We start from the raw sequence: 23,601 nt of genomic DNA, 5'->3' as shown, positions 1-23,601 counted from the left end.
AGAAAGGTGAAAGAAAAATGAAACAGAAAAGCTTCACTTTTTAATCATTTATGCACAAAAGTAATATACACAGAGGCAGGCACAAACACAAGGGAAGCGCATGCAGTTGGTATTGACTTTGGCTCACCAGCGGCTCGCCGGCTTTCTTTCGGATGCCGATCATACGGACGGCGTCAGCCTGCATGAGCGCGCTGTTCACCGCAGCATCGTTGGCCGTCTCAGTCTGTGGAGGAACTTCATAGCATTTTGATGCCACCATGTCGTGTGCCTCCAGAAGAGACTAAGAACAAGAAGGAAGATGTGAAAGAGAATTTATAATAATTAAAGCTGGCCAAGACAACAAAGGGTATTTTTTCCTTATGATCAAGGAAAACAAAGCCTCTTTAATATATTCACTCAGGATTCTTTTACTACATTAGTCTGGCTAGGTTTTCTGAAAAAGCAAAACATTTTATCCAAGTTAAAGTCATTCTGATTTATGTTGGACAATAAAATTCATTTTGTAAATCCTGCAGTATATATACGACTGAAAGCCTTCAGGTAACTGAGACTTCCAAACATTTAAATCAAAGCCTTTATTTCTTTTAAGGCATGATATCTAATTTGAACTTTTTTAAAATAACATTTTTAAATATGTGTTACCCATAGAAGTGGATACAGAACTTTTTAGACCGGTAATTGCAGAACTTTCTCATGTAAAAGGTATAGTGGAGGATTTTCGCGAATTAAAAAAAAAAAAACCTGCCCTCTCCACTTGAAAAAAAACAATGCACATGCACAACCTGTACCTGCTCCCAAGAGGGAATGCCAATTAAATGCATGCAAGTACATGCACAGCCCATATTTCTCCTTGTGCACGATCTGTTTAAAAGTTTTTGTTTGCATCGTTCATACAAGCTTACTTTCCAGAATAAGATTTATCACCAAGACTACTTATTTTGATGATCCACCCAGAAAAAGAACATCCTCCACTACTGCTTTAAAACTATTGCAATAAACTGGTCAGGATAAACACTGATGTCCTTTGCAGGAAGGATCTTGGCAGACTCTGCCTACTTTGGGGACAGAGATCTTCCGGAGTTTGAATTTTTTTTCCAACATTTTAGCATTAGCAAGTTAGTTATTTTAAGCCTAAATAGGAATTAAAAAGCTTATTGCTGGTTAGTAAAAAAAAAAAAAATAGACTGCTAGTCTTGACTACTTAAAGGACACACATCACTATTAGCACATTAGTGTATTAAACATAATGCATCCATCCTTTAAATCGGAGGTCTTCAACAGGGGGTCCGTGACCCCTAGGGGGTCGACGGAGGTACTGCATGGCGAAAGTTTTGGTTGATTAAACTTTTTCTTTTATTTTTTTTCCCCCTTCAATATTTTTCACTAATTGAAATGTCTTTAAATACTCATTAACATGAATTCAACACACTGAAGTAAACAGATAAATGGAGGCAGAAGATCTTTCAGTCCTCAATGCACACATTCAGCGACACACAGGAGCTCTTTAAAGCTGGGCACCATTTCATTCACAACACCTGTCCCATCAACGAGGAATCTGAATCAGACATGCTTTAATAGAGTGACTATGGGACCAGTTTGATATAACACAATTTCATACAATATATAATTAGGGGGTCCATGCTCCATCTCGCCATCAGTTTGGTTAAATTAAATAAAATTTCCTTAAAAGCTTCAATGCACCAACTATCCCAGTTCTGGTCCATAAGCTCCCCTGCTCTATATGTTTAATATGTGTATCTGATTTAGAACAACTTTAGCAAATTGCATGATAGCAGCCATTTAGTCCTTTAAAATTCTGTTAAATACTTATTAATGTAGGTCATTTAAGACCTTAAACATGCAGGACAGAGATACTAGAGGTGCCTGGTGGTGATCCACTGATCCAACAAACTAACTTCTGCTTTTCATTATGCTACAGCTGTGCTCTTAACAAATATATTTGCTAAATATTTTTTGCTCTTTCGACATTTCTGGTCATTTCAACTCTTTAGCAAGGTTTGGAGCTTAACCTCAGCTGACTGACATAGAAATTCTGCAGAAAAGCATTCTGTCATTTTAGAAGAAAATGCAAACCTTCTTTAGCTTAACTTCTCATGCTTACCGAGCTAAATTCTGCGTACTAATTTATATATCAGAAAACAGTCAATTAACTAATGGATTGGAATCTAGGATAATTCTCTGAATGTCATTAATTATTTTCCAGGCTCACTGATTATCCCTCCAATCCCGTAAATGTCCGTCACTTGCTCCTAAAATATCTTACCTTGATGATCAACAACAGCTCATCCGGTATTTCACAAACCATTCAAACTCACATGCACAGTCTGTGATGTAATATCTATTTCCCGTTCCTATCATCACAGAATCTCCCTTCCTCCCACTCTGTCTTCCTCAGTAGGTCAACAGGGTCTTAACTTCCAGCTAAACGCTTGGACGGATCTGATTGGATCAGAGGGCGTGCCGGGCTCAGAATACAAGCAGTCATTGGTTCAGCATTTATTAAGCTGATGTTAGGTCCAAGAATTGAGGTTAGCGTAAGAACAGGGCCCAAACATCAGCTATCCAAAGTCAAAACATTAGAGCTGTTGGCTTTGTTAACCATCTAACCTAAAGGTTTGCTATATATGATTCATAGGATTCCGTCTAAAAGAAGCACATCATAGCCACATGCTTATAGCCACATTCTGGCTATAAGGGATCACAATAGATACTAATACTACTATCTTTTTATGTAATCTTCCTGAATGTGTTTGTGTTTATCCTTTCTCACCTGGAAGTGTGGCTCCTGGAGGATCCTAGAGAGCTCAGAGGCACTGTCATCTTTAACCTTGAGGTTGCTGATGTCGCCCAGGATCTCCGTCACCAGCTCCACGTTGTTGTCCTGCACAGCTTCTAGTTTCACATCCTCCTGCTGTTCCTGGGCCTATAGGGGGCAAAAAAACTCAGATTGGGCAGAAGCTTCTCACAGATGAGGGTAAAAAGGGGAATTGTCTCTTTTAAAATGGTGTTCTGCATGTTGTAAGTAGCTGGTATGATGTTAAATTCTGAATGAAGTAGCACGGGACTTTCTTTCTGCTGTAAACAGGCTACTGATTAGCCTTGTGTTACAATAAAACCACTAATCTCATTTTAACATCTCCGCTCTGCAGGGAACAGGTGCAAGGTGGAAAGTTGCAGCTTTTATGGCAGAACCTACTGTGCTTAAAATAAAACCAGCATGCAAAAGATTTAACACTGGAGTAAAAATAAGTTGAGGTAAATTATTTGTAATTAAAAAAGCAGTACAGTCCATTGATAGCAACACAAAAAAGGCATAGCAATGAAAATTTGTAGCGTGTTTGTCAGAGCCTTACTGTGCTTAAGCAAAGGGTGCAGAGGAGGGCTTCGAGATGACAAGGGGTTAGTCTGCTCACAGCTTCTAACCCTGAGCTTGAAGTGTATGTGTGTGTGCTACCTGAGGATGGGAGCGTACAATTGGACTTTCCATGATTCCGCGAAGGAAAAGCAGGTCAATGTCTTTCACTCCTGTGGAAGTGGAACCTTCTCCGCCATTATCCTTCGCCTGCTGCATGGCTAAATAGATAAACAATACATGCAAAAAATAAAATTATGACAGGCATTTTGTAGAATGCAGTTAAGGTATAGATAGACTACACATCGCTGATGGAACGTCTGACCAACACATTTCTGTTTCATACGTTTTTTATTCACCCGTACTGAACCCAGTTTAGAGATGCATATAGCTTATGCATGCTGAAGCTTAAAAAGCTGCTGAAATTCAAAGGCTGTCAGTAAATAAACAATGCAATCTTAACAGTTAAAGCTGGAGTCTGTTAAGACAAACAGATACGAGAGGTGTGGATTGTTTGTAAGAGGCAGCTAACCTGTAATGCCAGGGTTTCAAAGCCAACCCAAGCCCATTTAAGCCACTTAGAGCCCTGAAAACTTGTGTCAGTAATTTAAAACCTGTACCAGTGTGTCATTATGCACTTATGTGAGCAATTATGCTCACTCAGCATCTGTAGTCTGTTCAATTATGATATATTTCCCGTGAATCTGCTTTGCTAACCCTATATTACACATTTAACCTGAATCATGGTGTCATTAGGCAGTATTCTTGTTGACTATTGTTACTGTTAGAAGAAAATAGTTCAATTTACAAAATTACTGTCCCGGGAGCTCTGCAAAATATTGCCCTTACCTACAGAGAAACACTTTGAATAAATGATACATTATAGATACAATGTAATAAAGACATAGCCTTTTTATTCTCTGCTGTGTGACATTAAAGTACATCAAACTTTGCTGTTTTAGGTCCAAATTATCTTTTTAATCTTAGACTAAATTTTATTTCATGTTTTTTTTTGGGAAATTATTTCTATATTTTTTAAATTCAGAAAGGTCCCTACAGTAAGTTTATACCTCACCAATTCAAAAGTACCAGAGCAGAAGCAACATGTAAGTTTTTGCTGCATAAAGGATTGGGGCTGCTCAGTGGAACAGTGGGTAGCACTGCTGCCTTGCAGGAAGAAGGTTCTGGGTTTGATTCCTGGTCCAATTCCTGGCCCGGGGTCTTTCTGCACGTAGTTTGCATGTTCTCCCTGAGCATGTGTGGGTTCTCTCCGGGTACTCCGGCTTCCTCCCACAGTCCAAAAACATGAGTACCCCGGTATTAGGTTAATTGGCTTCTCTAGATTACACTTAGGTGTGAGTGTGTGAATTGTTGCATGTCCTGTTTGTCTCTGCGATGGACTGGTGACCTGTCCAGAGTGTACCCCGCCTTTCGCCCGTAGACAGCTGGAGATAGGCACCAGCACCCGTCGCGACCCCAATTGAGACAAGCATGTCAGATAATGGATGGAGGATTGGTGGACAAATTGCCTGTCCATTGCAGGGAAACGCAGAGATGAGCAACTTAGTGACACCAATTAACCCAACAATCATGTTTTTGGATAATAAAAGGAAGTTGGGGTGCCAGGAGAGAACCCACACATACACAGGGAGAACATGCAAACTCTTGCTCAGGTTTCTAAGCCCAGGTACTTCTCGCCGCGAGGCAACATTGCTATAAACTGCACCACCATGCAGCCAACAGACCAACTCATACTGTGAAATTAGTTACGATATGGCTTACTGACAGCAAAGTCCATGGTCTGGAGCAGTCACCACAAACCCTTAAACTAGATACAAAGAAAAACGTGTGAAATAGTGTAATCAAGCACTGCTTCTTACAAAACAGACTCATGCATCAGTTCCATCAGGAGGAATGGGCAATAACCCGAGCAAACTACAACCCTGTAGAAATTATTCAAAATATATTTCTTCTGACACATACTTAAGAAATATACTTTATCTTTGAACTTGGAAGACAGTAATAAAATATTCTCTCTCTCGTTAATATGTTTTTTTTTTGTTTTTTTTAGCAAATTCACATATTTTTGGTGATCATAGCTTACCTGAAACATTACATTTTCCCCCGATTGAATGTCAGGCAGTGAAAAAAATGATGCTGTGTATTTTGATAGTACATATGATAGTCTGTGAACTTCTATTTGTAATTAGTGTTAAATATACCAGCTTACACTACCAGCGGGGACTAGTTAAGTTTGAGCAACTGAGTGAAAAAAAGCCCTAGATTTCTTGTCATATTTCAAAATGCTGTCAAATTATCTTTATTTTTACGTTTTCAAAGTCAGACTTTTAGCAATAAAAAACTTGAATCTGGAGAAGGTTGCTCTCAATGTAATTAACATATTATACTGCATACCAGAAGAGACAAAACACAAAACTAAAGACAGACATAATTCACAAGCTCAGTCATGCTGCTTGCCAGAAAACAACTGCAATATTAATAAAGGGCGAAAACACAAGGGAAGTCAAATAAAACACTGAAGAATGTTTCAAAGACAAAGAAATATGCTTGTATAATAAAAAAAGAAGCGCCGGTCTAAAATCCAGTTTGGACACACTCCTGTGTATGAACAATGTAATGGGTCCCTGTGGGGACCACACACAGTCAGAGTAGTACTGTAATTGTACTAACAGATACACACAGAAAGGTAAACAAACTACACCTTTATTTCATTGTGCAGATTCCCACAGTCAGTTATAATTCACCATAAATTATAAGCAGTGAGTTTTACATTGTTATGAAAGAGATACAAAACACAAAGCTGGAGCAAAACACCCCAATTAAGCCTTTAAACAAGTCTGAGGGGGAATCTAAAAACCAGAAATAAAGCACATCTGGAAGCAAACACCCAAATGGCCATGTCCTTTACATGTTTATGGGATTTTCAGCTCTCTGTTTTGACCTTTAACCGCTCACTAAGGTAAGTGTCATGACGTCCACGACCACAGGAATGTTTGCTCAGTTCGCAGCATGAGTACACAACCCATCTCGATGAGAACACAACAATCTGTTTGTCCAGTGATGAAGTGGTACTAAGAAAAAGCCGCATGCTTAAGCATTTGTATTCCCCTGAAATCTAAGCCTCTGCTGCAAGAGGCTGTGAAAGATGAGCTCTGAGTCTAAAAAGGGACTTTTGCTACAACTGATTCCTTTATCCTAATTATAGACTCTTTTTTTCTGTGCTTTAAATCACCATTTTTCTCATTTACGGTGTGCACTGAATACTAATGGAGAGATTCCCTGCATTTATCTTTTCAGGATGCAAGACAAAACCAGACAAAGACAAAGACTAGTGTTCCAGTCACAATGCTTAACTGTAATATAATTGGTAAATTGATAGAGATGTGACTTGACTGTCACTTCAGTGTAGTTTTGTGAATTGATTCCAATTAAATGTTTATCTCTTAAGGATAATGCTAGGCTAACACAAAAAGAACACCCCCAAATGAGTTCCTCTTTAAATCTAAACTGCCATTATAAAACACTAGGGTGTAAACAAATAGAGCATGATGAACCATTTCAAAACCCTTTAACTTCTAATGGGAAAAGAATATGAAATATGAAAAAATATCAAACATCTTTTGTCATCAAAAGCAATTTGTTATACTATCAATATGAACACCTGTCTATTATGTGACCAAAACAGACAATAAGAGATATGGAATACCATAAAGCTGTTTTGGGCTATAAAGCGCTACAGGTTTTAATGTCAGTACTCAACATGAAAAATAGGAGACAAAATGTACATTTGTGAGTTATTCTTGTTGTCATTATTGCACTTTTATTTGTTCTGGATATTAAAATGAATAAGAAAGTTAAAGATATGGTGGTTTATTTAATTTATTTTTTCCATTACCTCCTAAAGTGTATGTCTTATATAACTCAATAACAAAAACTAATAGAAAAATAAAAAAAATACAGGCAATAACCTGTTTCATGTTTGCAAAAAATACATTAATATATTTGTAAAGCAGTTTTTGGTAGCATTTCCATTCTACAAAGGCTCTGAAGGCTGTTATTTCTAAAAAAACATTTTTGTTTATTGTGCAAATGTATCAGTCAGGAGAAGGCAGCATGAGATCCAGAGCAGAAAACAAGACAGAAACTGAAGTTTCTCTGAAATTAAAAGAATGACATGATCTTAAAAAAAAAAAAAAAAAAAAACACTAACTCGTCTGATTTAAAAATGTGTGTTTGACACAAAACCGGAAAATTAAAGAAAGGAACATAATATCCAAAGTGGAACATGGTTCTGTTAGCATTATGATTACAGAACTCAGGAAGTCAATATGTGGGATGATGGTCGGCTCATACCAAAGAAGTCTGAATGATGAAAAGCCTGTCCACTAATGCAAACAGGTTATTGTAGCTTGTTTTGAATTCCTGCACAAACAGATTCCTGAATTTCTGGGCTGAGTTACAAAAAAAGCTGACATATCTTCTTTAAATCTCATTTTCAGTTGTTATATTTTATTATTAGAGAAAACCCTTTCAACCCAGTCCAAACCTTAAGTCTTGTTTTTAAAACAAAGTGAATGATGACCATTTGCCCATACTAAGCATCTGTAGAACAACAATACCCTGTTTTTCCTTTTTTATTTCTTTTTTTTTATTCCTTACCTGAAAAAATTTGACCAATTAGACCAAATGATCAGAAACTGATCCATTCAGTTAGCGTTCACTAAAGTTTGTTTGTGTCCTTTCAGTTGCTCCTCTATTCAGTGGTCACCACAGCAGGTCATTATAACCTGCTCATCAGATTTAGCAAAGTTTTGACACCAAATGCCCTTACTGCCACAGTCCCCTTTGCTCAGTGAATTAAACCAATACACAATGTGAAACTACATCTGAGTTAAAGTTTATTAAAAAGAAAAAAAAAAAAGAGATAATAAGTTGTTGACTAAAGCACAAGTGACCAATTTTTCAATGCAGGTCTGTCGTTTTGGAAGCGTAGCTGCTTTAAGTGTGCACATATCTTAAATAAAGCTTTTTTTTAAAAAACTCTTTAACGCTCTAAAACTAAAGAGCACGAGGAAGAATAAGAGTGCCGGCCTCCTCCTTCCTCTTTTCTCACCTCCAGACGTCTCCGCTCCTTGAGAGGACTGCACAGCAGTGGGCTCCTCAGCGGCAGGTTGTGCTGAGGGCATCGGTTCCTCCTGCACCCCATTCTGACAAGGATCGTCCATAGTTGTGACCATAGCCAAGTCCTCCTCCTTTCTTCTTTCCTTCTAACCGCCACAAAAATGCTAAGCCGACCCACTGGTAAACCACCAGTAGTAGCAAACTATGCCCTTTGTTTTCAAATATTCAGTTGTCTTTTCCTGCACTGCTGACCTGTCAGGAAAAAAAAAAAACAGAAGTAAGAATAGTGAGGGAAAAAAAGAGGGATTCTGGACAGAGGGTAAAGAATATGAGACAAATGAAGGGAAATTTTGGGGGATTATCATCAGGCGATATCTCTAAACAAGAGAGGAGACTGATGAGGAAAAAGAAAGATGACCAATTCAGTGTGTGTCTATCCCGTTGCTCTACTCCGACTTTAATACCTTCTCATACTCAACTCCACCTCCTTTTTTTTGTTGATCACACACAGAAACACATAATCCCACAATCCTCTCCTGCTGCGCTTGCTGGAGCACCCTCGTGGATCCCCCGCCCTAACCCGAAGCAAGTCACCCTTCTCATTTTGACTGAGGAGGCAAGACCCCCCCCCCCCCCCCCCCCCACACACACACACACACACACACACACACACACACATACACACACACACTTACTTGAATTTATCATTATGTAAGTAACCTTACATAAGTTTGAGTGAAGGGGGCTGACCCTACATTCCTACTACTTTCCTCCTTTTTTTGTCATTCTTCATGGCTTCTTGCTACTACAGGACGAAAGTATTTGCAATAATAATTTTCATTAACAGGAAATACTGAAGTTCTAAAAAAAAGATTAATCACAATTTTGGAGCTGCATTCTCATTCTCAAATATTTCCGGGCAACATACTGGCTTTGGGATTCTTCTATGGCATATTTTTACACCAGGAAGATATCTCATTTTCTTTTTGGTATCATATATTCATCAATGAGAAAAGAAAGCCACTTAAGTAAAAATACAGAAAGTTAGAAGAAACAATACTTTAATGGCCAAAGGCTTTCAACTGGAGTCTCATTTGCCAATTTTACACAGGCAGTTTATGCTCTGAAGGGCCTTAGTAAAAAATTACCTTACAAATTTCTTCACCAGTAGCTCACTCTGGTTTCATACAAAGACTTTTTGATTAAATTGTGGTGCCCTGTTGGCTATTCTATACTTTTGTTCTGCTCTATCTACAAGTAAACTTAAGCCTTTAATGTATTTCATATAACAAGATCATTTGATTGGTTATACAGTATTGTGCATGAGTGCCAAGCATGTCAGCAAAGCCCAGAGGAGGTGTGAAAGGAAGATAGGGAAAGTCAGATCAAGCATGAAACAAACAATAATATATTTAATGCCAAGAAGGATAAGAAATAAAATGCTAACAATATCATATGAACACAAGTGCTCACTGGAGCTGATGTTGCAGAAGCTGCAAAGTTGATGGATGCGTGTATAAGTGCTGCCAGCAGATGGTGACGGCGTACAGCAATGTTAATGTCTGCTGACCACATATGGTGCAAAAATTATGTTCAGGCTCAAAAAGAACAGAGTAAACACTATCAGGGCACATGCTTGGCATATATAATTTCATTTAAAGATGGACGTATATTTTTTGTTGCTTTGTTTTTATATAGGCATAGTATGGCCAATTAATGCTAAACGGCACAAAAAAGTAAGGATTGTTAGTTTATGTCAGCAAATTAAACATTTAGCAAATCCTCCAGGCTTCAGCAGGGTGCCAAGTTTGACCTGCATGTTTGTAAGTAACACTTTTCAGTCTAACCATAAAGGTTTATGGCTATTATGCAAATATGCTAGATAGCACAGAACAACAATTACAAAAACAAGGTAGTATGTTTCAGAGCTTGAGTACTACTTTGTATTACATGATAACACAGTCGCAGTTTGTTATCTGTAACATGAATTTGTTGTTAATTTGAGGACTCACAAAATGCTTATACGTTTTTCTTAATTACCTAATTATATTGTGACACAAGTAAAACAGTCTGATACTAGATTGTTGATTTGTCAAATAATTTGCCAGGCTACACCCCACTGTTGCTTTAATGCAGCTAATAATTATTATTTTGTTGTTGTTTTAACAGGTTTCTAGTATTTCCAATCATCTAAATTTGCCTTGGCTGTTAGCAAGGGGAAATTGTAGGACCTTCTTTCAACCAGCTGACTGACGGTACGTCACAAGAGACACCTCACGTCCCCTTTCATAATCTCTAGTATTATTGGGGTTAAGTCTTATTTTTCCAGTTTCAAGAATTTTTTAAACATAGTTTTTTTTTACCAATATCAGAACCACACCATATTACATCATAATTAACCTCTTTATCGCACTGCTGCAGGTGGGAAGTGAGTAACAAAGTTGGCCAAGTTAGTCTTTCATCTTCCAGTATTACTACACAGCTTACTGCTACCAATGCACTCATCCATTGTCTTTGGCTAAACCAGAATCAGAACACAAGGAAACAGCTCCAACAGGAAACCCAGACATTCCTCTCCCCAACTACCCTCTCTAGCTCATTCTGAGGGGCTTTGTCCTCATGCCAGAACAGATATAGTCCTTTTGTTAAGTTCTATGTCTTCCTCAGAGTGTTTCTCATTGGGATTTGCCCAGCCTGACGAGATGCCAAACCACCTCGATTGACGCCTTTCTGACGTGGACAAGTCTTCCCCGATAGCGGACGTTGATTTACTGTCATAATGGGCAAATCAATGATATGAAGAAAGCCCCTTTAAGCTACATAAAGGATCTCTTACTTTGGCCATCATCAGAACAGTTTCTCATTGCCGTAGGTAAAGAATGAAATATAGACTGGCCAGTAAATCAAGGGTTTTGCTTATTGGCTCTGTAGCCTGACATGCATTATTTCAGGCTAAGACCTAGATAAACTGTAGACTAAAAAAAGGGTTTTTCCCTGATTAGGGAAGACTGCAGCCCCCCTATCAGAACCATACCAACAATGGGGTGGAGGACTCACTGGCAAGGGCCTGGTGATTAATGGAGCTTGGCTGAAAAAGCTACAGGGAGTCCACCTAATGCAAGGAAGGTCACCAAGTTTGGACCCCATGGGAGTTAAGTGGAAGGTGGGGGGTAGAAATCAGCTAGGTGATTTTTGGTTCTGTAATCTGGCATCCAAATATGGCATTTTTTTTTTTTTTTTGCCATTGTACTAATACCAGTCAGATAAGATAAATCACAAACATAGTAATTCCAAAATAAATTGAAAACTAAGGCATCCTTGACCATGGTTAGTTAGTAATTCCACTGGTTGGTCAGATTGGTGATTAGTGGGTAATTAATTGGCTTATCAGATGCTTCGTTTGCTGGTTCGTTGACCAGCTTTGTTTGGTTTATTGTTTAGGTGGAGGGATTGTGGTTTAAAATCTAGCTGGTTGTTTAATTTGTTGCTAGCTCTGCAATTACAGCAGACTGCACACAACCATTAAATCAGTTTATCCGATGCTCATAAGGATTTTAAAATACTAGACTTAAAAAGTGCCAACTACAATAGGAAAAGACGTGAAGAATCGACAAAAGGCTCCTCCCTTCCATCATCCACCAAACTCCTGCCATAGTAACACAGCTGTGCAACGAGCAGATCTGTCGGCTCTAATCCAACCCATCCTTAAACCTACCAGTGAACCCCTCCCCCATGTTTGGACCCAGGATTTTAATCCGGCCACGAAAGCAAAGGATTACAGTTACTGTCTCTTCCTCTTTCATAGCTATCTGTTGGTAAAACCTTTCTGCCACGTTTACCCACTTCAAAAGACTAAATTACATCTACAAGCAAGCGAAGATGCAAGGACGTCATGAGAATACAGCGTTGCAGCACACACAGCTGGACAGCTCCTGCTGCATGCATTTTAAATTCAGCTGTGCCTACACACGCAAACTTGAAGTTGAAAAGCAAGCATGTGCTGTTTTATTAAATACCTTTTGAATATATACATCTAAGCATGCATGGCGAGTAACTCTTCACTCCAACTGGTAATAAATATGTATCACAGAGTGAGGCTTTGGTAAAACTTAAACTAAATATTATGAACATACAAATGAAAACTGCTCGCTACAACAAAAGTCATACAGGAATTTGTTTTAGCAAATAACTCATCATTACTGTACCCACAGATATTAGTTGCAGTAATGAATATACTTGAACTTCAGAGGCATCTATTTGTCCTAGGGATGCACGATATAATCGGCCCCCTATCGGTATCGGCCTGTATCGGCCTTAAAACTGAATATCGGACATCGGCCACCCCACCGATATTTAACCCGATATTTGATCAGCTTCTGAGTTTCTAAGGTCTAAAAAAAAAATAAAAAAAAAAATACTTCTTCTTCCTCAAAAATTTCTTTTTTACAGACTTAAAAACTTCTAAAGACGGGGAAAAAATAATAATACAGTAAAATATCACAATATCTTCATATGCTGATATATTGCCATTTAAAAACACCATATCAATCTCTTTTACTAATGAAATATTGCTATATGTCATCGTTATGCTACGAAATCCCCCGAAAATTCACGAAATTTTGCCATATTTTTATATTTTGATATATTGACGCGTTATCGATCTATTTTACTAACAAAATCTCACAAGAATTTGCAAAATATCACGAGAGTTTGTAACAAAACGATGAAATTTCACGAGATTTTAAAAAGTAAAATAGATCGATACCGCGTTTTTAAAAATCAATTTGATATCAGCATATGAAAATATATTTGAGTATATTATTTTTCAAAGTGTCAGAAATGGATAACAAAACTGCTATTTTCAATGACTACTTATTTTTGTCCAGCTTTAACATCGGTATCGATATCGGTTATTGGCTACATGAGTTTTAAAATATCGGCATATCGGATATTGGCCAAAATCCCAATATCGTGCATCCCTAATTTGTCCATTGAGCTGTCACATCATATGAATTTGCATTCATTTTCTCAAATCATCCACTCTGTTTGGTGATAGAGATGCGTTTACCTTTGGCACTTTGCACAGTCCAGTCCTACAGGCTGCTCATCATTTCAGTGAATACCTGCAGAAAAAGACACATTGTGATGTATTCCTGATACACACCAACATGAACATTTAGACAAACCAACTAATCAGACAAACGGAGAATAAATATTTTTCCTGGTGGATTATCTGTTTCATTGATCAACATCAACTCTTAACAGTAGAAGGTCAGTCAGTCACTGGCCTGTCCAAAGAACAATGAGCACAAACCTGAAGCAGCTGATTGTGCTCAGCTATTCAAGCATGTCTGCATCATCAGCTGGCACTCTAGCGTCAACAAACTTAAAAGCCCCTATTTTCTGGAAGTATTGACAAAGCAGTGTGCATCTTCTCCCTTCGGTAAAGTCTCAGCTTTCATTTTCAGTAGTTACTGGACAGAGGTTTACGAGTTAAAAATCGATTTTTATAGGATCGCTTTCATACGGCTTTGCTCACTGAGAGTGGAGTGTTCATTTAGAAAATCCTGACATTTGTTATAGCCATCCATGGTCTTTAACCATTTCTCCTCACAGGGTTGCTCCCCTGTGGGAGGTGGAGTTCATTGAGTGAGAGGCACAGTTACACATCTATTCAAAATACCTCTATATTGCATGCAAGTGGCACAGTGGTAAGTGCGCACGGCCCATGTACGGAGGGCTTAGTCCTTGATGCGGGCGACCCATTCCTGTCAGCCAACTGTCAAAAAGTGCTGTAAAAACTCGAAAAAAAAAAAATTCTATACAACACAATGGTGTTGAAAGGGTGGTAAATAAACAATAAATATAAAATAAGTCAGAGATCAAGGAGAGCATTTAACAATAAAAATTCAAACATTGTCATAAGTGGAAGCATGTCCAAAGTCTGCTCCAAATGATTGCTAGCAACAAGACATTTCTGGATGAATGGATGTCATGCCTTTTCTTAGACCAGGAGGAGACATTTTTCCAAGTTTGTTGATCACAGCCACACAATATTTATATATACACAGATTACAGAGACTAAATACAGTCTACCACAGAGCACTGGAGTTCATCACCAGCCAGAAAATCACCATTTATTACCATCTGTTGCAATGGGTTAGATCATAGACTAAAAGCTTTTGTTTACAAATCCCTTCTCATTATTCTCCTGCCTTGATTATAGGTTGTATAATATTTGCAAGCTTGTGTACGACAAAACACATCACCCACGCTATCTTGGTTTTGGTTCAAGGGTCCTGACGATTGTCAGGGATGTAATGCAATATATCGACATTAACATCTCTTGAGTGGTTGTGCCACCCTTTTGAATTCAGTTACAATATTTTGAGAATTCTCTTTAATACCAATTTAAAGTCAAAGCACACCAATAGAAAAAAAAAAAAAAAGTTTTGATGCTGGAGCCGACTGGTGTGCTTTACGTATTATCTTGCTCCCTAACCCAACTTAAGGTCATGAATTGATGGCCATACTTTCATAGTTTGTCTCCCAGAGACTAGAAAGTATGGTTTCATATGGTTTGAGAAAGAAAAGCTGTCCAACATCATCAGAGAGTACGTATGCTTATATATTTTTAAATGCTCAGTTAGTTTGACAGTACATGTAACCAGATGCATACCTTCCAAAAAGTCCTATTTGTCTCAGTAATTCATAGAATCATTTTCCAAAACTAAGGAGAGTTTGCCACTTTCCTTTTACTTATGGTTGAATAATAAACTCTGACCCTAAATGAGACAAGTTAAGCCAGCAGAACCTCAGATTTAGTCTTCTGTTCTTTCCTTACCTCTCTGAGTACTGATTGATGCATATTTTTAACTATGTATTATTGTAGGCCAGCCTTATTATGATGCATGAAGTAAACCACTGAAGGTGCCACTGTTCAGTGGCCTCTGTTGCTTTAATCCAAAAAACCAAGATAGCTATTGATAGCTACAATATATACAGAGTCAATACAGTTTTAAAACAGTCGATCATGGAAAACAATAAAGTCAAATTATTTAAAACTAATAACTTCACCGTTTCAGATTAGCTGTTCTGTGGGCACAACTTACAACATTCTGAATATTTAGGAGACCAAAGAACAAGCAAAAAAGCATTGTTCAACAAAGGATCAGAGTTGGTTGTTTGAAAGTTTACTTTTTAAATTTATAGACATTTCTTCTCATTTAGCTCGAACCAACTCGTCCCTTGTTGAAGGAGGTAAGGGGTATTGCTGATTATGCAACAAGGATTAAGATCATGCTGGGCAAGTGTATTGGAGGTGAAAGATATCCTGCAGAGGAATGTTAATGGAGGCAGAAACCACAAAACAGTTCCTCCACAAATCATCCGCTCCACAGAGCAGGAGCCAAGAGGAACCAGTCAAAGGTCCAAAAGGCAAGGGAGGACCAAAAACTTAGCAGAGAAAGAGGAAGGAAGGGCAGAAACCATTATTGGGAGTGAATAAGAATGGGCAGAGGAGCTGGAAGATTTTCAGTCAGGGAGTCTAGGGAGAAATTCAGAGCAAGGGAGCAAGGAACACATGAAAGGCAGTCTCGAAAAAAGGAGAGAACAATCCTTAAAGATTATACCGTGCTGAGGGAAAAGCCTCTGAAGTCCAAGTAGGATGAGAGGGAGAACATGAGAGAGTTTTGCAAGAGAAAAAAAGGGAGCCAGGAGTGATGGTTTAACAACTTTGTCATCAGTTTGTACTGACTAACAACACCAACTAACATTTTGCCAAGTAAATTCCCAAGCGAACTTTGGGGAAATTTAGCTTTCCCTTTGAAACATACATAGAATTGAATGAAAGAGCCCATTTGCATGCAACATTTACAGGACTTAATTTTTAACTATCCAATTCATTTATTTTCCACAGAGCCATGTTGCTGGAGCTACTCAGATATCAACATGGCTTCTGATGGATCCCCATACCTCCTCCTGGGACAGATATAGAGAGAAGAAGAAAACAAAAGTGGAATTTGCAATTCTGGCTGCCATTGGCTGAATAAAGGAGCCAACGAAAGCCCTCTGGATGCCCCTGGTTGCCAGGCACTCAAATGATGGACAGCTCCTGGGAGAGGGATTATGAGGGAGGATCAGAGAGTATGTTTTTGTTCAAAGCATCACAGCTGTTTGACTCAGATATGCATGTGCATATGCAAAATATTAAAACAAAAGCAAAAAAAATTAATAAAAATAAAGCTTGTGACTGGACTTTGCTTTGATAGGTATTATCAAACACTGAGTAGACCTATTTATTGGCTGCTTGGCATTTCTTTCTGTCAGGAGAAATCCCTTGCTTACCTTTACCTTCAAATTTTTGTATTAAATTCCAAATGGCACAATCTGGTTACAATACATGTTAGCAAGTGTTTTTTCATTTTATTTCTTTTCCAATATATTAGATTTACAAGAAAATTCTTTTTTTTCGTAATCCATGACTTCCTGTTTTGCTGGGGTATAAATATGACTTGACTCCTTCTGGCCTAAGATGACTTCAAATCCCTAAATCTCACTGCTAGAGAAGACTGTCAGTGTCTCAGGGACCCTGGGTGTACATAACATCAGCTAGATAACATAAAAAAAACTGCTTTTCTGGCAGGCAAGTTAAGAAAAGTATTTTCTGTATAACATCGTTAATGTGAAATTGAGGCTTTTGTCCAACTTTACTGGGCCTTTAATTAGAACGGTGTGCTTCAATCAAATGACACAAAGACAAGTTTAAAAGCAACAAATACTAAAAGATGAATATGTGTAAAGCCCCTTTTAACGACTCCAAAAAAAACACATTGTTAAACATTGTTAAACTGCATGACATCATTACCAACCTTTAAACACCAAGTAGGGATGCACTAGTATGATTACTATAAATATTTCTATTGATGTTGTGGCTGATAACCAAAATGTCTTGAAACTTTATGAGACATATTTTCCTAGTCATTTGACACCATGAATAAAAAAAAAAAACATCCCCAGTGCTAACATTGCATCTCTGCTTCAGCTAAACACCCATAATCCTGAGCTGCATCACTGTCACATGACCAAAGGAAGACAAACTGGATGAAAATGTGTACCTCAGGGGTCTGAGTTGAGGCAATACGTATATTAATGATACTTTTAATGTGTCTCAATTACTAAAACTTATACTCTATATAGATGACACAAACTTATTTTATAGTAGTGATAAGTATAATGAGCTCATCTGTAGTGTGAACAAGGAACTTAATGAAATAAAAAGCGGATGGAGGCTAATAATTATCACTTAACATGAATAACACTGAAGTAACAGTGAAATGGTAGCTGAACATTTATTTTTAGGACAATAAATTATCCTGGAAAGCCCACATTACAGAAATAATACTAAAAAAAACCTCCAAAAGCCTCTCAATTGTAAATAAAGAGAATAAATACGCTGATGTGAATGCGCTTCGTACTTCATATTGTTAATTAGTACTCCCATATCTTATGTATTGTGTCAAATGGAACGTTTATCGTTCCAGTACTCATAATATGTTTATTCAATTAAATTACTAAAATTCTCAGACTTGGTTAATTATATTACATTAATAAACCTATAACAAAGCATCACATTTTTATTTCATAATGCTGGTATAGATTATGGATCAATAGGTTAAGTTTAAGATCTGTTGGTTGCAAACAATTATTTATCGACATTGGGAATTAAATAAATGGTTTCTCAATGCAAAATGGTTGCAGTAAACTACATTTCAAAGACTTTAATTTCCACCAGCTAAAGTGGATGGCCCTGTATAAAGGCTCCAAAGGTTAATGTCCTCTATGATTCTCTATTCTCTTAGATGACTGGTATTTGTTGCCGTGGGACTTTTAACCCAAAATGCTGAAAATAGCAGCTCTTTTTTATCGGCTTAGTAATCACAAAGAAGAAATCTGAGCATTCAAATGTCCTCCAGGGATGCAAGAGAATATCTGAACATGTTCTCCAGCCCGGAGGAGCAAAGTTTACAGCTTCCCATCTGAAAGACTGCAATATGTAATTATTAAAGCACTTTGCATTTGTGAGCATGTATCACTCTGGCTGGCTTTTCATATGAGCTCTCATCCCCTTGGCCAAGCCCTTCCCGTCATGCCTCTCACCCATCACCCGCTGCCTCTAGTCATACCCTATGTAGGTCACTCCCTGCGTTACCACAGCCGCTGAATAAGAGGATTACACTGCTACCTTTAAGATGGTCATCTTAGCAGATCAAAATCAACATACATATTTAATAATATTCTCAAACCAACAGTTAGTCCATTATTTTAGCAGTCAGCTCATACAGTTTCTCATTAATGTATCAGAAATAATGAGAATCCAACTCTGTTTAACCTTTCTCTGGAGTCATTATTTGAGGCTGAAATCTAAATTAACATCATTTACTTCAATAAATGTCTTTTCATGAGCAGGCTTCACGCCAAAAGGACCCCAAGTTCCTCCCTGGTGATGTTCCAGCTGGTGGCATATCAGCTGGCCAAAGCCTTTCAGCAGCAGTCGCACAGGATTCTCCATAATGAGCACTGTGCGACATAATCTGAGCCGCCACATGGCGCTGTCTGCTTCTTTCATAGCCGCACGGCCGCTTTAAGTGATCATTAGTGTAAAAAAACAGGGAGGAGGGGACGGGAGGCGCATTGATGCAACAGCACTTAACATGACTGAAAAGTTTAAAGATAAGAAAAGTGATTTTCTGTGATGTCTGCTAGAGAAAGGAAACAGTAATGGTATTGGAAAAAGACCAAATAGAGGGAAAAGATGAGGTGAATACAAATGGGTTTGTCTTGTCAGGTCCTTAAACAGCAGAAAGGAGGCGAAGGTCGTTCACTAACAGCCAATGGCCAAAAAAAACTACCTTTTCATAGGCTGCTTAAACTTTCTCTATAGCTTAAAGTTCTTTTATTGAGATGCCAAGAGAACCAGAGGTTTAGCTGTTTGGTAAATGACGTAATACGCCCCATTTACACTACTCTCTGAAAACCGATCTGTGCCGAGTTCTGACTGAGCTTGGATCAGTTAACTCTGGAGAGTTCTTTTCCTTATGACCGTTTAGACACCACGGAAGCACGTTTCCTCGCCTCCTAGTGACGATATATGGATCTACTGCTATCTAGTAGGAAAACTTTGTGATTATGTTTTGTGCCGACCAACATCACCTGGATAGCGTCCTCAGCTAGCATCCTAAGAGCCTCAGTCTCTGCATCATCCCAGGTCGCACCACGCTCTTTTGAAGTCATTTTTTTTTTTAATGTAATGTTGAGTAGATTTCGATTGTTGTTTACAGTTCTTCTTCTGTTTTGCGGCGGTTGGCAAGCAGCTTACTGACGTGCATTACCGCCGACTACAAGAAGCTGACTGTAAATAGGAGTTCAAGCGGTCTGTTCATGTACTTTTTGTTATCAGAGAACCGAACCACAACCGTCGAGCCCTACTGTTGAACTAGTTCTAGTTTAGCACGGTTTGGTTGTGTCCAGTTCAGTTTGCGTTCCATTTACACTCAACAGTTATCTCTGTTACCGTGCTCGGACCGCTCTCGGCACGGCTTCAAAGAGGTAGTGTCATTGGGGCTATAAAGTGCTCCCCTCCCCCACCGGTTACTGCAATGAGCCGGCTGAAGAAATGAGGACTAACTTTTGAGTTGGTGAACTATTTGGGCTTTCAGCTTGACAGCAATGTCGTTCTGAACTTGCCAGATGTTGTCTACCCATTCCTCTAAGATAACTCAGAGGGTTGGGTAGCCCTACACTTGCTTCCCCGCCATGATCAAACACATTACATACTACCTGACTCAATGTCTGTAGTGAGCAAAGAAAAAGCACAGCAGCAATCTTTTAGACTCCTGACCAGCGGTTTGCAGCAACAGGTAGGGTAGGGGCAGCTCTGTATTACTCAGAGGTAGATAGTAATTAGTTATATTTACTCAGTCACTTTTACTTGAGTAAAAATTTGAAAGAAATGCCATACTCTTATTTCTACTTGAATAATATTCTTATAAAGTATCACTTCTGTTAATTGAAAAAAATCTCTGAATACTGAGTAATCTGATCTATCCCAATAGTAGTTCAGTACCATGTCCTAACATATATACAGCTTTCATTGCAAGGATTAGTTATCTAGCTTATATGTAAAAAAAAAAAAAAAAAAAAAAGGTAAAAGTATTTATTTTGCACAAATTTGTTCTTGTATATTCATGACATTAATTTATATTCTTTAGACATTTGAGTCTTAAAAATGCCAGAAATTGCACATAAAGTCTGTTTGCCAGCATCAATTAGAAACATTATATCTGATGTTATTATCCAACTATTACTCAGTACTCAACTAGCATTTTTACATAATACTTTACAATTTTACTTGAGTAATTTCTTGAATGACTACTTTTTACTTTGACTTGAGTAAAGAAATGCTAAAGTATTGCTACTCCTACTTGAGTAAAATTGTGGGTACTCTATGCAGCTCTGATATTACTTCATGCTCAATTAAGCTTGGTAGTATCTCTGCAAAGTGCCTTAGGATGACTTGTTTTATGACTTTCATCCCATTTATTATTATTAATTGAAATCATTGTGAAGCTTTAACTACATGTCAGTAGCTAGGCCATGTCTTCGGCAATACTACTGGGTTTTGACTGAAATTCTTTAAACCTTGAGGTTCTTATACGAGTCTATGCCTGTGAGAAAGAATTTTAATCTTTTAAGATTGTGATCCTTTTCCAGAGGGAAAACTTGACATTTATTGATCAATTGGTGGCTTTGCGTGATATAAGAAGTGTTTGATTTAACGCATACTTATTTTCTGTAATCTTTAACCTTGATCCCTCCTTTTTCAGAGAGTCAAGCTGGATATTTACCTCCTATTTTGCTGTATTTATGTCAACTGAGAACTAAATGATGGGCTTTCTAGATACAATCAAAACAGTTTAAAGGCCTACATATAATTTTATTGAAAACCTACATTTAGACTGTGTTTTGATGATGGCAAAACAACGAGAAAACCAATAGATTTTCTTTCCACACCCAGACTATGCATACAATTTATAGAAGAGGTCACATAAAGTTTATAAACGAATTTAAAATATTTTTTCCACCTAGACTGGTTTTTATTTTCTGTATTTTCTTTTAGTTTTGTTTGTAAATGTGCGTGTCTCTTTCATATTTATGTAGTTACTGTTTGGATAATAAATCTGCATAGATGATTTTAATATAAGAAAATAACAGATAAAATAATAAAATCAAAATCTTTGATGTGCAGTCTCTCTTAATCAGAGGCCCTAATCGGCCTCTTTGATGGCTTTCCAAAGGTCCGCCTCTGTATTTTTCTAATATTGATTAATGTCTTCGAGTGAACCAGCTGTCTAGCCTCTGGCAGTAACTGAAAAACCTCAAATGTATCGTTGGTGCCTTAGCTGTGTGTCTTCTCACCAGCTGATTATATAGGAGGCGGTATTGATAAAGTTCATAGGGAAGAAGAGCCTGCTTGGTGTTGGACAGGGGACATATTAGGTCTTTTAGAAATGTGCTGTCCATGCTTCAAAGGGTTTGACTGTTTTCCTCCTCCTCTTTTTCACCGCCTTTCTTCCACTTTATGAATAATAGAAAAGAAGAAGCTCCAGCATGTTGGATTTTGTCCCTGACTGGCTCACTCCCATATGCTCCCACACAAGTTGAGGGCATGTCTCCGACTAGAAATTCGTGTTTTCCTCCATCCTGCTGACAGGAAGGAAACACATAAGGGCATGGGAAGGCTCGCTCATCTTACTTTGGCAACAATAAAGGTCACCCTGGCTTCAAAGGAAAAACTCTCGCTGGATATTAAACCTCAGAGGCTGGGCAATTACTCTAATGCACTGGGCTGGTTCAGTCTCTGTATCCTTCTTTTGTTTGATGTAATTGAATAAACAAAACTAGTTATGAAAGACAAAAACATCAAACCAAATATGGATGCAACACGATCCACTCTCAATGGTCCCATAGCCCAGACGGTCCCTCTCAGAAAGGATCCCCAGGGATGTCACAATACATCCAGTGACTTCTCTGCATAACTCGCCAAAAGCTAAACTGCTTATAACCCCAGCCAAGTGGCACCGGTCTCCTCTGAGCAGGGAGGGCCTGAGGTTATTTGAGTGCTGTCAGAGCCTGTCTAAGGCATAAGAAAAGCAGTGTGCTAGACCATTCTCCTAGCCTTGCCAGCCATTCTTTTACACAGCCTATCAGTCTTGCAAAGAGCTGGATGAGCTTCGATTTTAAAGGCGGGACTAACAGGGTCAGCATCATCGGGTTAGAGCCAATCAGATAACTACAGATGTGACTTAGGATCTCCAAGCGACACACTCTGCTTTAGTATTTTTTTAGTCCCTGAAGCATGTTAAGCTGTTGGAGTTAGAGTGATGCATGGTAAAGCTGTGCCTCCTGTCCTATCATTGGTCCGGCAAGATCTGGAAGTTTACCTGACTAAATACTGCCTAAAATTCTCCTGGCTTTTTAAAACCTGGGGAAATTAACCCCTTTATAATTATTTATTTAAATTTCATTACAGCTCTGTAGAAACAATCACAGCTAGAATGTAGCATCTGTCTCCGAGAAACATCCTGGATTATATTTTCTGATTGGTTGAGGCTCCATGTCAAACTGAAAATATTCAGATTTCTGAAACCGAGTGTCGAACACCCTGATGGGCCAATGCTCTGATGCACCAATGCTCGGACGCCAAAATGCTCGGACGCCACAATGCTCGGACGCCAAAACGCTCGGACGCCACAATGCTTGTACACCACAATGCTCGGACACCAACAATGCTCAGACACCAACAATGCTCGGACACCAACAATGCTCAGACACCAACAATGCTCAGACACCAACAATGCTCAGACACCAACAATGCTCAGACACCAACAATGCTCAGACGCCCCAAGAACATGCCACAGGTTGATGTTGCTTGAGGTCATCCACCCCAGACTTTGCAAATCAGATGCTGTGACGCTCAGATTGCGTTTGGTCTTAACGCACGACCTTCTCGATTTATCGGCCGAGCC

General features: G+C 38.4%; 1 protein-coding gene across 3 annotated transcripts in view; it reads right to left on the bottom strand.

The window, feature by feature from the left end:
- The window catches only part of LOC107084380 (MAGUK p55 subfamily member 6-like), a 32,665-nt gene that overhangs the window by 5,885 nt on the left and 3,179 nt on the right, over positions 1–23,601 (bottom strand). For 2 of the 3 annotated variants that reach the window (XM_015374188.1, XM_015374186.1), the window contains exons 2-6: positions 13,584–13,638; positions 8,508–8,767; positions 3,476–3,594; positions 2,792–2,944; positions 128–280 (exon numbers count right to left, since the gene is read on the bottom strand). In XM_015374188.1, the coding sequence (XP_015229674.1) occupies positions 128–280; positions 2,792–2,944; positions 3,476–3,594; positions 8,508–8,631 (549 nt within the window). In that variant the 5' untranslated portion in view covers positions 8,632–8,767; positions 13,584–13,638. The remainder of the gene's footprint in view (positions 1–127; positions 281–2,791; positions 2,945–3,475; positions 3,595–8,507; positions 8,768–13,583; positions 13,639–23,601) is intronic. The other variant, XM_015374187.1, reaches the window with a different exon arrangement.

The sequence above is a fragment of the Cyprinodon variegatus genome, unplaced genomic scaffold, assembly GCF_000732505.1.
Source record: "Cyprinodon variegatus isolate N-32 unplaced genomic scaffold, C_variegatus-1.0 Scaffold98, whole genome shotgun sequence".
Classification (NCBI taxonomy): domain Eukaryota; kingdom Metazoa; phylum Chordata; class Actinopteri; order Cyprinodontiformes; family Cyprinodontidae; genus Cyprinodon; species Cyprinodon variegatus.
The sequence above is the reverse complement of the archived record's forward strand: the minus strand, read 5'-3'. Positions and strand labels throughout refer to the sequence as shown.